The following is a 13,205-nucleotide window of genomic DNA, read 5'->3' as shown; positions in this document are numbered from 1 at the left end:
TAGGATATTTTAATCGGATAGGGATTACGATGACATTTGACAGGTTTTGGTGTGTGTGTCTGTGTGCGTGTGTGTGCGTGTGCGTGTGTGTGTGTCAGATCCAGAGCCAGGTGACGCCGCACGCCATCGTGGTGTTGCCCAAGACGGACGGTATGGAGATGCTGCTGTGCTACGAGGACGAGGGCGTCTACGTCAACACGTACGGCAGGATCACCAAAGATGTCGTGCTGCAATGGGGGGAGATGCCCACCTCTGTTGGTGAGCTTGCCCCCCCCCCCCCCCCCCGCGCGCGTGTTGTTGTGCGTACATGTTGGGTGTTTTTTTTTATTTATTTTTTTACGTGTGCGTTTGTGGTGTTGTTGTGTGTTTTTTTGTTGTTGTGTTTGCAGTTTAAATAAATGTATTTGATTTATTTTGTTGAAATCATCTTTGTGTGTATGCGGGCATTTGTGTTTGTGATGTTGTTGTGTGTGGATTCTTCTGTAATATTTTTGAGTAATATAATTCACAGTTACAGCATCCATTTACCTTTTGCTGTCCAAATTCCTCTTCCGCACATTCACACGCACTTTTAAAAAAATAATTCTTCAACCTATGGGGGAAATTATTGGAAATGAATACATTCTAAAATGTAATATAGTATATATAAAACAAAAAGACATTGTGAAAATATGGAAAGAAAACTAAAAACACCCCATTATAGAAACTAAGAGAAAAGAAAACATTTATTTGGAAGGAAAACATTTACTTTAAACCCGACCGCTGCAATAAGTTAAAATCCGCGATATAGAAATATTTATAGAAATATGTAAAACAAATAAATAAAATAAAATGTAAAAAAAAAATGACTTGTAATTGTTTTGGGTTCTTCAAACCCACTTTTAAAACAATAGACACACAGAAATACCCATAGAAATACATACCAATACAAATATGAAAAAAATATATATATTTGAATATTTTTTTTTCTTATACTTGAAATTGTTTTATGGTCTTCAAGCACACTTTTAAAACAATACACACACATTTAAACAGCATATATATTGAGAGAGAGAGCGAAAGCAAGAGCAATGGATAAAACAAATATAAAAATTATAAATATAAATATATATAATATAAAATATCAAAATGAATAACAGGTACAGTACAGAAAATAAGGTGTTTGGATCCCGGAGAGAGTATCTGTATTATCAATGACCTTAACTGGTTTAAAAAAATAAATAAAAAAAGTAGTAGTAGTTGTCGTAAAAAAGCATTGCGCAATAATAATAAAAAACGTGAAATATGAACCGTGATATATCGGGGGTTTGCTGTAACTGTAAAAAAATCTTCCAAAATGTCCGCAAACCAAAAAGTACGACACGTTCAAACAATGTCAAACGCTTACATAAGAAGCTGGCATTTGAATTTTTGTACGTGTCGAGTAAAGTTTCTTGTTTTCCTTTTTGCGCCGCAGCCTACATCCACTCCAATCAAATTATGGGCTGGGGCGAGAAAGCCATCGAGATCCGCTCGGTGGAGACGGGACACCTGGACGGAGTCTTCATGCACAAGAGGGCCCAGAGACTCAAGTTCCTGTGCGAGCGCAACGACAAGGTACGCACGCACGCACGCATGCTACAACACACTGCTCGTTGTGATCGCAGTGGAAGTGTCACGTGTCGGTTTCCATGCGTGGCAAGCTTTCCAGCTATACCAAACTTTTCGAAAGTGGGGTCAAAATTATGAAGGTTATTAAAGTTTTGGATCAGAACAAGAACTTTGCTGAATATGACGATAACTTCTCTTTCTCGCTCTCATTGGTCAGGTGTTCTTCGCATCGGTGCGCTCGGGCGGCAGTAGCCAAGTGTTCTTCATGACCCTCAACAGGAGCTCCATGATGAACTGGTGATGGCCCCGCCCACTTGGTCCAACCTCGCTCTCCCGTTGGCTGTTGACATCCTCCTCCTATTTGCACACTTTGCCTCTTCCTCTTCCTGTTGTGCCGCCGGCCTTGAAACGCACCACGGCGGCGGAGGGACCACTTGATCTTCTTCTCCTCGTCCTCATCCTCCTCTTCTTCCTCCTCCCTCCCTCCCGCCGATTCAAAAGATGACGTCTGCGTCCCTTTAAGAAGAAAATCGCACACTTCCAGCCCCCGCGCCCTCCACTCCGTCTCCTCTTTGTCGTATTTCCACTCTTTAAAGGTGCTGCATCAGACTTCAAGCTGTCAATCAACAAAAAGCGTCCGTGTGAAACTTTACCGCACACGCCTGTTCCTGTCAACATTTTGCGCGTGTGTGTGTGTGTGTGTGTGTGTGTGTGTGTGTGTGTGCGCGCGCGCGCGCGAGTCCCGCTCCGAGATCAACGTCGAGGAGAGCAGAAATGAAAGTCAGTGGTGGTCGTTTTGCTCTTTATAGCAGGAAGTCGAAAAAAAGTGACTTGCGCTACGATCGTATCACACCGCTACAGAATGCTTTTATTATTCTTCCACCATAGATTATTATTTGGGGGTGTCAGGAACAGGAACATCGATAAAGTGACCTGTGATAGAAAAAAAGAAAAATTGCTGAAGTTACCTGTCAGGAACAAGAACCTTGCTCAAGTCAAGTGTTAGACAATGTCAGGAAATAACAACTTCGGGAAGGTCACTCGTCCAGGAACAAGAACTTTGCTTAAGTCACCTGCCAAAAAACAAGATCTTTAGAAAATTCGCTTGTCAGGAACGAAAACTTTGCTGAAGTGACCTGGCAGGAACAAGAACTTAAAAGGATCAGGAATCTCGCTAAAGTCACCACTAAGGAACAAAAACCTTCCTTAACAAAATTTTAGGAAAGACGCATGAGAAACAACAATTGTGGTAAAGGAACCTGTCAGGAACAAGAACATTGCTTAAGTCAACAGTCAAAACTTTGGTAAAGTATCATGACAACAACTTTGTCATGTGAAGGACAAAAACGTTGGTAAAGCTATCTAACAAGAACAGGAAATTTTTAAAGTCAACTCTCAGAAATAAGAACTTTCCTAAAGTGTCAGAATCAAGAACTCTGCTAAAGTAACCTGCAGGAACAAGAACTTGAGTATAATGTCAGGAACAGGAATTTTGTTAAAGTCAGGATTAGGAACTTTAGGAACGTCACCAATCGGCAACAAGTTGAGGAACGACATCAGCTTAGCTTTAGCTTTGCGAAACCACTAGTCAGGAACAACAAAACTGGGAAAGTGCTCTGTCACAAAAATTTTGCTGAAGTAACCGGTCAGGAGCCAGAACTTTAGGAAAGTCACTTGGCAGGAACAAAAACTTTGCTGAAGTCGCCTGTGAAGAACAAAAACATCGGTAGCGTCACCTGTACCTGAAATAGCTAACGTTTTCCAAAGTGTCAGGAACAATAACTTTGCTAAAGACACCTGTCAAAAACAAGAACTTTGCAAAAGTATCAGGAACAAGTACTTTGCTAAAGTCACTTGTGAATAATAACAACTTTGGAAAATCTGTCTGTCAGGAACAGGAACACTGCAAATGTCACCTGTGACGATCAAGAAGTTGTTTAAAGTGTCTGGAACAATATCCTCGTTAATGTCACTTGTCCACTGTTTTGTTTTTGCGTTACACAAACACACCACCAAAAAAAAAAAAAAAAAAAAAAAAAAAAAAAGTAGCCAACTGTTCGGCCTTCATGCTCGGCAGAGCTTCAAAAAAAGTACTTTTTTTTCTTTTTTTAAGCTGCGTTGGGTTCGGACCGAGCGCTAACACGCTAACACATTTCTTACTGTTTTGTTCATTATCGCGAGTGAAGATGAGCTAACAAACACCTCAACCATGTCGTCGTGTACTGTACTAAAAATGGCTGTAGATGCACAACAGGCAAGCTAACGTTTTAGCAATAAAGAGCCCAGCGGTCTTCCCTCTGTGCGTGTGTGCATGTGTGCTTGTTATTTTGTTGTTGTTGCGGTCATTCCACTGAGGACTCTCAAAGACAAATTAAAACCACTGTAATCTTTTTTTTTTTTTTTGTGTGTGTGTGTGTGTGTGTGACTGTGTGCTACTTTTTCTTCTTCCTGTTTTTATTTGAAAAGACTAATCGTCCTGTTTGGGGATTTGTTTTGTTTTGTAAAAGAGACACTGGAAGAGAAATAAATGTAAGAGTAGAGAAGGGTTGCCTTGTGTAGTTGTTGTTTTTTGCAACCTTGCGAAAAACACTTGCTGGGAACAATTGATTTAGTTAAGTAACCTGCAGGAACAATAACTTCACTGAAATCACTTGTCAGGAACAAAAACTTTGCGAAAGGCAATTGTCAAAAACAACAACTTGGCTAAAGTTTTGTGTCAGGAACAAAAACTTTGGAAAAGTTCCTGTTCCCGACAGGTGAGTTTTGCAAAGTCTCCGGTCAGGAAGCAGAACTTGCTAAAGTCACCTGTTAGGTAGAAGAACTTTGTCATCGTAACTTGCCAGGAACAGGAAGAAAAAAAATTAAGGTATGAGCAAGAACCTAGCTAAGGTCATCTCTCAGGAACAGGAACCTTGCTAAAGTAACCTGCAGGAACAATGACTTTGCTCGCGTAACGTGCAGAAACAAGACCCTTCCTGAAATCACTTGTCAGGAACAAGGACTTTGCCAATGTCTCTTGCCAGGAACAGAAACATAAACTTTACTAAGGTAGCTGACCGGAGCAAGAACCTAGCAAGTAACCTGTCAGAAACACTAATGTTACTGACATCTCCTTTCAGGAATAAAGACTTTGCCAACGTCGTTTTCCAGGAACAGGAAAAAGAACCTGGCTAAAGTCACCTGTCAGGAACAAGAACCTTGCTAAGGTCATCTGTTCAGAAAATTGTGTGTGTGTGTGTGTGTGTGTGTGTTGTTGTCAGTGTGTTTTTCCATTCCGCCCATTACACTGAGGACTCTCAAAGACAAATAAAACCACTGCAGTCTTTTATTTTGTATTTGCGTGAGTTCATTTGTCTTTTCCTGTTTTAATTTGAAAAGACTGATCTTCCTGTCTAGGGATTTGTTTTGATTTGTAAAAGAGAACCTGGAAGAGAAATAAATGCCATCGTACAGCCATTCTCAGTGTGTGTGTGTGTGTGTGTGTGTGTGTTTTGCAAGCATCAGACTTTGTTCACCTTTTGAGTGTATGATTAACCAGGCAGAGTCAGCTACCGTTTCTTTTTTTTTTTGCAGCCTTTGTTGATTCAATCTGACAGCACATTACATCCTAACGTTTGTGTTCACTTGGTACATTTCAGCCCCTATTTTGACTTTTGTTTTACTTTTGATTACACAGCGATTGTATGCTTAGAGTTATACATCTATGTTTGTGTGCTAGTGCATGGTTCTGAAATAAAGTCACCCACAGGAACAAGGACTTAGCAAAACTTGCCTGTCAGGAACAAGAACTATCCTAAAGGAACCTGTCAGGAACAAGAACTTAGCAAAACTTGCCAGTAAGGAACAAGAACTTTGCAAAGGTCAACAAGAACCTTACTGAAATCACCTGTCAAGAACAATATTCTTGCTGAAGTCACCAGCCAATAATAATATTGATAAATTAATGTAGGGAACAAGAACTTTGGTAAAGTCACCTGCCAGGAACAATAACTTGGCTCAATGTATCAGGATCAAGAACTTTTGTAAAGATCACTTGTAAGGCACAAGAACTTTACTGACATCACCTGTCAAGAACACCATTCTTGCTAAAGTTACCTGCCAAGAATAATTACATTGCTAAATGAATGTGTCGAGAACAAGAACTTTGCTAAATTAATGCTTCAGGAACAAGAACTTTGCTAAATTAATGTACCGGGACCAAGAACGTTGGTAAAGTCCCCTGCCTAAAACAAGAACTTTGCTAAACGAATGTGTCAGGAACAAGAAATTTGCTTTTGTCACCTGTCAGGAACAATTAATTTGGCAACGGTACCTGTCAGGAACAAGGATTTTACGAACGTCGCCGTCAGGAACAAGAAATTAATAATAATTAATGTAAAATTAGGAACAAGACCCTTGCTATAGTAGCCTCTAAGGAACAAGAGCTTGGCGCAGGTAATCGTCAGGAACAAGAGCAATGCTAAAGTCAACACCTGCAGGAACAAGAACCGAGGCGCTTTAAGCACCCTCGCCAGCGACTGAGCTTGGGTCAAGGCGCTGGTTCTTTTTTTGTTTTCAAGAGGAATCGGGAAGACCAATCGTCAGGCAAGCAAACAAACGATATCTCAGAACTGAATTACTGAGAACCGTTCCTGAAATCAACCGTTTTTTTTGTTTTGTTTTATTCTCTTTCCTTATTGTAACTAAATGCTACATGTAACATTTGTTTATTTCGTGCATTTCTGCACACAATTTGTGCGTGTTTTTGTCCTTTTTATTATGCTGTGGTTTTGTTTGCCGGAGATGTGTGTGCGTGCGAACACCGGGGCTGGTCAATGGTCATTGATCATTAGCTATCCTCCGTCCTGAGCGCTGGCAGTTGGCACTCTTGGACTCTTGATAATGGAGTCGGGAAAGGTAAGCTTACATGCGTCCAAGCTGCGTCATTGTCATGTAAAAAAATTGGTTTCAATGACCTTTTTCCCGCAGGAGCTGACGGGTACGTTGGCGTTGGCCGTCTTGACGGCGGCGTTGGGCTCCCTGCAATACGGTTACAGCATGGGAGTCATCAACGCGCCGCAACGGGTAAGTCGGGCCTCCTCTTGCACGTCAGCTTGCGCGTGGAAGGTCAGCAATGTGGACATTGGCCGCGTTGTGCGCATTGAATCACCATTTGAAAGGTTAAAAACAAAAGAAAAACTTTTTTAGATTCGCTGCAGAAAGAATTACATTGATTGCATTTCATAGTTCTTTGATTTTGATTTTTTTATTTGATTTTTTTTGTTCAACAATTTTTCATTGCCTAAAACGCACTCAAAAGGCACTTTCATGGTTTTTTTTTTCATGATCTTATTTTATTAATGAACAAGAATATTAATCAAATTGCAAAAGACACTTTTTATCATTTCATTTGGATTTTATTTTAGTTGATTTAATTATTTGTTTATTTTGGGGGGATTTATCTGTAATTTTAACTCAATCCAGTCATTTTTATTAAATCATAGATTTTATTATATTACATATTTTGTTTTATTATTGTTTTGGTTCAAGCTCATACTACAGCTCTTGATTTATTTTTTATTTGTATTTGTGATTTAAATTTTAAGCAACTTAACACATTTTTAATTTATAATTATTTAATAAAAATACATTTTATATTTTCAAAAACACACCTTTCAGTTTTTACTTTATTTTCATGATGTAAAATTATAGTCAAATCAGCAAGACTCAAAAATACACGTAAAAGCCGCTTTCTTTTTTTTTTTTAGTTTTTATTTTATTTTGAGTTTTTTTCAAGATTATTTTATTGCTATTTTGGTAAGTAATTGGGGCTCTATCTATACTTTTAAACATATTAATCAAGTCATTATTATTTTTTATTTTATTATTACATATTATATTTTGTATAATATTTTTGCCGCAACATTTTTGTTTTGCTTGCTACGGTTTGGTTTTGATTCTGTAGTGTTTATGCATTTCATTGGTATTTGATTTAACTATTTCTATTTCTTTCAATTATATTAATTTTGGGGTCATTTTTTTCTGGCTTGATCTATAATTTTAGTCAATCTAAATTGTCTGAAAAATGCACTCAAAAGCCATGTTCATGATTTTATTAGTTTATTTATTTATGTTCCTTATTTGTGTGTGTGTGTGTGGGGGGGGGGGGGGGGTTGATTTCATCTATAATATAAAATAATAAAAAAATAAATGTCAAAAAAATAAATAAATAAATAAATAAATAAAATCAAAAATGTTATCTCTGTTGTACTTGTTCTGTATTCGGGATTTATTGAACAATGTGCGGTTGTAGTTTGCATTTGTGACTTTTTGCGTGCCAGGTGATCGAGAGACACTACGGGCGCTCGCTGGGCGTGCGGCCCCTTGAAGCCGCCGTGATGTCGGCAAACGGCAGCCTCCCGGGAGACGCCGAGCAGGAGCAGGACCACCCGTCCGTGTTCATGTACTGGTCTCTGTCTGTGGCCATCTTCTCCGTCGGCGGGGTGCTCTCCTCCTTCCTGGTGGGATTCGTGGGAGACCTGAGAGGCAGGTGAGAGAGGAACCGCGGAATTCACCGGTCAGGGATAAGAACTTTCCGAGAACGGAACACGAACTTTCCCAAAGTCAATTGTCGTGAACCAGAACTTTGCCAAAGTTAGTTATCAGGAACAAGAACGACAGTATGATGTTGCCACCAACGTCATCTCAAAATCGTGTGTGTGTGTGTGTGTGTGTGTGTGTGTGTGTGACGCACGCAGGGTGAAGGGCATGCTGATGGTCAACGTGCTGGCCGTGGCTGGCGGCCTCCTGATGGGACTGTGCAAGATGTGGAAGCCTCACATCATGGTGATCGCGGGCCGCGCCATCATGGGCTTTTACTGCGGTAAACTGCCGATATCGCTCAATCTTGATTTGGGAAAACACTCCAGGCAAACGAAACAAAGAAGAAATGTCAGAAGCTTTTTTGTTTGTTTTTTTGGAAAAGTGACTATCAGACAAATTTATTTCTCATGAAATTGCGCTTTCATCATGTTACAACTTTATTCCCGTAATACGATGACTTTTTTCTCTTGTGAAATTTCCACATTTTTTCAAGTAAAATTACGACTTTTTCTCATATTACAACATTGTTTTCTTGTAATAGTGTGTTACAACTTTATTCCATTAATATTACAACCTTTTCACCCCTCCCTCCCAAAAAACTATCCTCTTCATAATACTTTTTTCCTTTGAATAGTACAAGTTTGCTCACAGATTTGTGACATTTTTTTCTTTTATTACAATGTTATCCTTGTAAAAATGGACTTCTTTCCTCGCATATAGCATAACTTCTTTATTTTTCTGAGTGAAACTTTTTTTTTTCTCATGATATATTGTACTGCTTTATTCTCATATTATGTTTTCCCCCAGAAGAATAAACTTGTATTCTCGTCACATTGCAACTTTACCGTAGCAGCATTATGATTTTTTTTTTTCCTCATGAAATTGCCACATTTTCTCACAATATTACAACATAGTGTTCTTGTTACCACATTTGCACCACCAAAAATAAAACTTTATTCTCATATGATATATTTTTTTTCTCTTGCCATATTCTAACTTTATTCTTTTTAAAGTGCGACTGACCGAGTCGCAGTGTGTGTCCGTGCGTTTGTGTCTTTTCAGGCTTGACGTCTGGCCTGGTGCCCATGTACATTGGCGAGATCGCACCCAAAGCTTACCGAGGGGCCCTGGGGACTATCCACCAGCTGGCGATCGTCATCGGCATCCTCATCAGCCAGGTGGGGGCGGGGGCACGCCGGGCCCCACGCGCACGACGAATTCCGAGACGTAACCCCGACGATTCCGAGACGTAACCCTTCCGCCGCGGCCTTTGTGACTCCGTAGGTCATCGGCTTGGACTTCATCCTGGGTAACGATGACATGTGGCCCCTGCTCCTGGGGCTCTCGGGGGCCCCCGCCGTGTTGCAGTCCCTCCTGCTGCCGCTGTGCCCCGAGAGCCCGCGCTACCTCTACATCCTGCTGGGCAAGGAACTCGAGGCTCAGGAAAGTAAGGACAGTTCAATCAATCCATCACGGGAGATGCAGGTATTATTTAAATCCACTTGGGGTCGCCATCCTCACGTTCTACACTGTAGTATCTGTGAATGGAGAGTTGGCTGACTGTTAATTGGCTGAAGTAAACGGCTTCCGGTCCACTCCCACAACAGACGAAATCTGCGAAGTAGCCACCAAATATTTATTTGACCCTTTACATATATTTTAAAGCTTTGTAAGAACAATATAAAAATATAATCGTTTATAGCGAGGGACGACTGCATTATTTTGATCATACTTTGGCGTGCTCCGTCGCAGGTCTGCATCGCCTGAAGGGGGCGTACGACGCGTCGGCCGATCTGGAAGAAATGCGGAGGGAGAAGGAGGAGGCGGACAAGGTGGCTCGGGTCTCCATCTCGTCTTTGGTTGGTCTCTGACGCTGAATTTTTTTCACACATGCACTTTTCCCGCATAGCTCGACTTGGATGTCGTGTGTTCTATCCCAAGATGTGCTCGTCGCTGTACAGGCGCCAGCTGTTTGTCGCTCTCATGATGCACTTGTCTCAGCAGCTGTCGGGCATCAACGCGGTGAGTCACATCCAACGCCGTCAACCCGTTGTTCAGCCATTTTGCTTTTTCTTGAGCTTTTCCTTGCTTTCTCCGACTCGCTCTCTCATTACTTCCTTATCGCTTGTCTTGAAAATCCTTCAGACCGAGCGTTTTTTTTATTGGTTTTCGTGCTTAGCTTTATTTTTTACACTTTTAATAAAGCCGATATCTGTCCATTTCCTGCCGTTGAAGATTTTTTACTACTCCACGGCAATCTTCTCCGGGGCCGGCATCAGTCAGCCCGTCTATGCCACCATCGGCGTCGGCGCCATCAACACCATCGTCACTCTGGTGTCTGTAAGTCACTTTTGTTATGTTACAGACTTTTTCCAAAATGGATTTAAATTCATTCTAAATTCTACACACAACACCCCACCGTGAAGAAGCTGCAATGAGAAATAAAATACTCTCGCACAAAAACTACTCGATATCGACACAAATCCTACTCTAACACAAAAACTCTTCAGTAATAATGGAAAAAAAAAAAAATACGCCATAACAAACTAATTGATAGTAACGCACAAAAAATACTCAATAATAACAACACGAAAACTAGTGGATACTGATGCAGAAACTACTCGATAACACAAATGTTATTCAATAATAACAATCGATGCTATAATAATACTATAATAATCAACGCTAACACAAATATTACTCCATAACACACAAAAAGTACTCAATAATAATGCAAAAACTACTTGATTATAGGCCTAATGCAAATACTACTCAATAACACAAATACTACTTGATAACAAAAACTACTTGATTATAGCACTAGCTGTTAACCCAAATGTTATTTATTAGTATTTTATTTTGAATAAACCTATACACATTAAAAAAAATAAAATAAAATCATGTTGTCATTATGGGATGTTGTGTATAGAATTTTGGGGAAATAATGAATTCATTCCATTTTGGAATAAGGCATAAACAAACATAACAAAATGTGGAAAACGTTCCAAACAGTTCTGACACGACTTTGGCGCTCCAGGTGGTGCTCGTGGACCGGGCCGGCAGGCGCACGCTGATGCTAGCCGGCCTGGGCGGCATGTGCTTCTGCGCCGTTGCCATGACGATCGGCCTCAAATTCCAGGTTTGACCAATTGTGCCCTCGGAAAGGGATATGAATACCACCGGCGTTACCGCCTTCTCTTGCAGATGGCGTACGCCTGGATGAGCTACGTTAGCATGTCGGCCATCTTCCTTTTCGTGGCCTTCTTTGAGATCGGGCCCGGTCCGATTCCGTGGTTCATCGTGGCCGAGTTGTTCAGCCAGGGCCCCCGCCCGGCGGCCATCGCGCTTGCCGGCTGCTGCAACTGGACCAGCAACTTCATCGTCGGCATGGCCTTTCCCTACATACAGGTAGGATTCGTCATGCCGCATTGTATTGCATCTCCAAGTTGTTGTCATAGCTAGCCAACTTGCTAAAATCTTGTTTTCTTTATGGCTGGTGTCTTCGGACAAAAGTAGAATACATGTATATCATTTATTTATACAAATATGATGTATGTAAACACAAACGAAGCCTTAACATTGGCTATTGTCATCTTTGGTGGCTTTGCGGTGATATCGTGTTTAAAAAAAATGACAAAACAACCCCATAGTTTTGCCTTAGGAAAGTCCGCTTAGCTCATTGCTTAAAAAAATAAAAATAAATAAAAAATAAAAATGCACATTGACAGGCTAACAAATAGCATTGGTGTCGTGACGTGATAACCCTTTAAGCAAAGGATATATGAATACAAATAGTATAGCAACACGTGACCGACAATATAACATTATTCACAGGCATATATTCTTTATCCTCTGCGAAGAAAATAAGCTAATATTACGGCAGTATTCTCAGGAGTTGTGACCATCTCCATGTACATCCATGTGTCTGTGTTATACTACCACCAGGTGGCACCAAGTTGTACACACCAGAAGGAGCCACGCAATCACAACGAATCAATCATGATGTATCGCTCCACTACCCTTAACTGTGCGACATTTTGACTCCTCAGAACTGGCTGGGTGCGTACGTCTTCCTCCTGTTTGCCGCTCTGCTTTTGGGCTTCACCGCCTTCACGTACCTGCGAGTGCCGGAGACCAAGGGCAAGAACTTCGAGGAGATCGCCGCCCTGTTCCGGAAGGGCGGGGAAAAGGTGCCGCCCGACGCCAAGAGCGACGACGTCGAATTGCAGCAGCTCAAAACACCGACGTGCGCTTGAGCGGCCGGCCGCAAGTTAGTCATTGGTGATTCGCGCATCGGTGCTGCATCATATTCCATAAACTAAAGAATACCATTTCTGTATTCTTTGGGAATATTGAAGAGCTTACTCTGTAATGTAATGACATGAATTATGCTGACTGTGAGACTGAAAAAAAAAAGCTTAACTTAAATAATAGAAGTACAAAATGTACTAAATTTTGTGACTGGAATGGTTTGTAACGGTTGAGAAATGTGGAATGAAGAGATAAATATCATCACTCTTGGGCAGAATTCTCCATTCTGTTTGACCTGGCAGCCGAACAGGTCAGGTTAAAAAAAGAAAACAAAATTCATAAATTATATGTTTCTTCTTGAAACGTTAGTTTTTTTATTTGTTCTCTCAGAGTTATGACTTTAGCCTCATAAAATGTTGTCTTGTCTGTTTTGATTTTACTCTTGTAATAGTTTGACTTTATTCTTGTATTACTACCTTTCCCCTTGTATTATACCCCCGAACCCAATTTTATGACTTTGTCCATTTAAGATTTGGACATTCTCATACTACTAATACTCTTGAGTAAATGTATCATAAGCTATTACGCTTGGAGTTGTGTTGTTGTCTATGGGATGTTTACATTCTATTTGCTTCAGTATTGTAATTTCTTTTGTCATTGCGAGTGTTGTATTATGTCATGATGAACTGTTTTGTCCCAAAGCATTGTGTTCAATTCACTTCTGTTAATCATGACGCGACTACCTCATTGTGATATTATTTTTGGGCGCAATTACATCTTTC

At 40.5% G+C, this 13,205-nt stretch overlaps 2 protein-coding genes across 13 annotated transcripts in view; both read left to right on the top strand.

The window, feature by feature from the left end:
- tnika (TRAF2 and NCK interacting kinase a) overlaps window positions 1-5,046 on the top strand; it is a 62,240-nt gene extending 57,194 nt beyond the window's left edge. For all 11 annotated transcript variants that reach the window (XM_061695912.1, XM_061695910.1, XM_061695906.1 and 8 more), the window contains 3 exons: window positions 99-258; window positions 1,457-1,596; window positions 1,808-5,046. In XM_061695912.1, the coding sequence (XP_061551896.1) occupies window positions 99-258; window positions 1,457-1,596; window positions 1,808-1,891 (384 nt within the window). In that variant the 3' untranslated portion in view covers window positions 1,892-5,046. The remainder of the gene's footprint in view (window positions 1-98; window positions 259-1,456; window positions 1,597-1,807) is intronic.
- Window positions 5,047-6,471: 1,425 nt separating this feature from the next.
- The window catches only part of slc2a2 (solute carrier family 2 member 2), a 6,742-nt gene continuing 8 nt past the window's right edge, over window positions 6,472-13,205 (top strand). The window contains exons 1-12 of one of the 2 annotated variants that reach the window (XM_061695914.1): window positions 6,472-6,486; window positions 6,562-6,654; window positions 7,911-8,119; window positions 8,328-8,452; window positions 9,235-9,350; window positions 9,457-9,619; window positions 9,925-10,031; window positions 10,114-10,194; window positions 10,408-10,512; window positions 11,210-11,311; window positions 11,377-11,580; window positions 12,222-13,205. The exon at window positions 12,222-13,205 is cut by the window's right edge and continues 8 nt beyond it. In XM_061695914.1, the coding sequence (XP_061551898.1) occupies window positions 6,472-6,486; window positions 6,562-6,654; window positions 7,911-8,119; window positions 8,328-8,452; window positions 9,235-9,350; window positions 9,457-9,619; window positions 9,925-10,031; window positions 10,114-10,194; window positions 10,408-10,512; window positions 11,210-11,311; window positions 11,377-11,580; window positions 12,222-12,428 (1,527 nt within the window). In that variant the 3' untranslated portion in view covers window positions 12,429-13,205. Of the gene's footprint in view, window positions 6,487-6,558; window positions 6,655-7,910; window positions 8,120-8,327; window positions 8,453-9,234; window positions 9,351-9,456; window positions 9,620-9,924; window positions 10,032-10,113; window positions 10,195-10,407; window positions 10,513-11,209; window positions 11,312-11,376; window positions 11,581-12,221 lie in introns of both variants that reach the window. The other variant, XM_061695913.1, reaches the window with a different exon arrangement.

The sequence above is a fragment of the Phycodurus eques genome, chromosome 14 (genome assembly GCF_024500275.1).
Source record: "Phycodurus eques isolate BA_2022a chromosome 14, UOR_Pequ_1.1, whole genome shotgun sequence".
Classification (NCBI taxonomy): domain Eukaryota; kingdom Metazoa; phylum Chordata; class Actinopteri; order Syngnathiformes; family Syngnathidae; genus Phycodurus; species Phycodurus eques.
The sequence above is the reverse complement of the archived record's forward strand: the minus strand, read 5'-3'. Positions and strand labels throughout refer to the sequence as shown.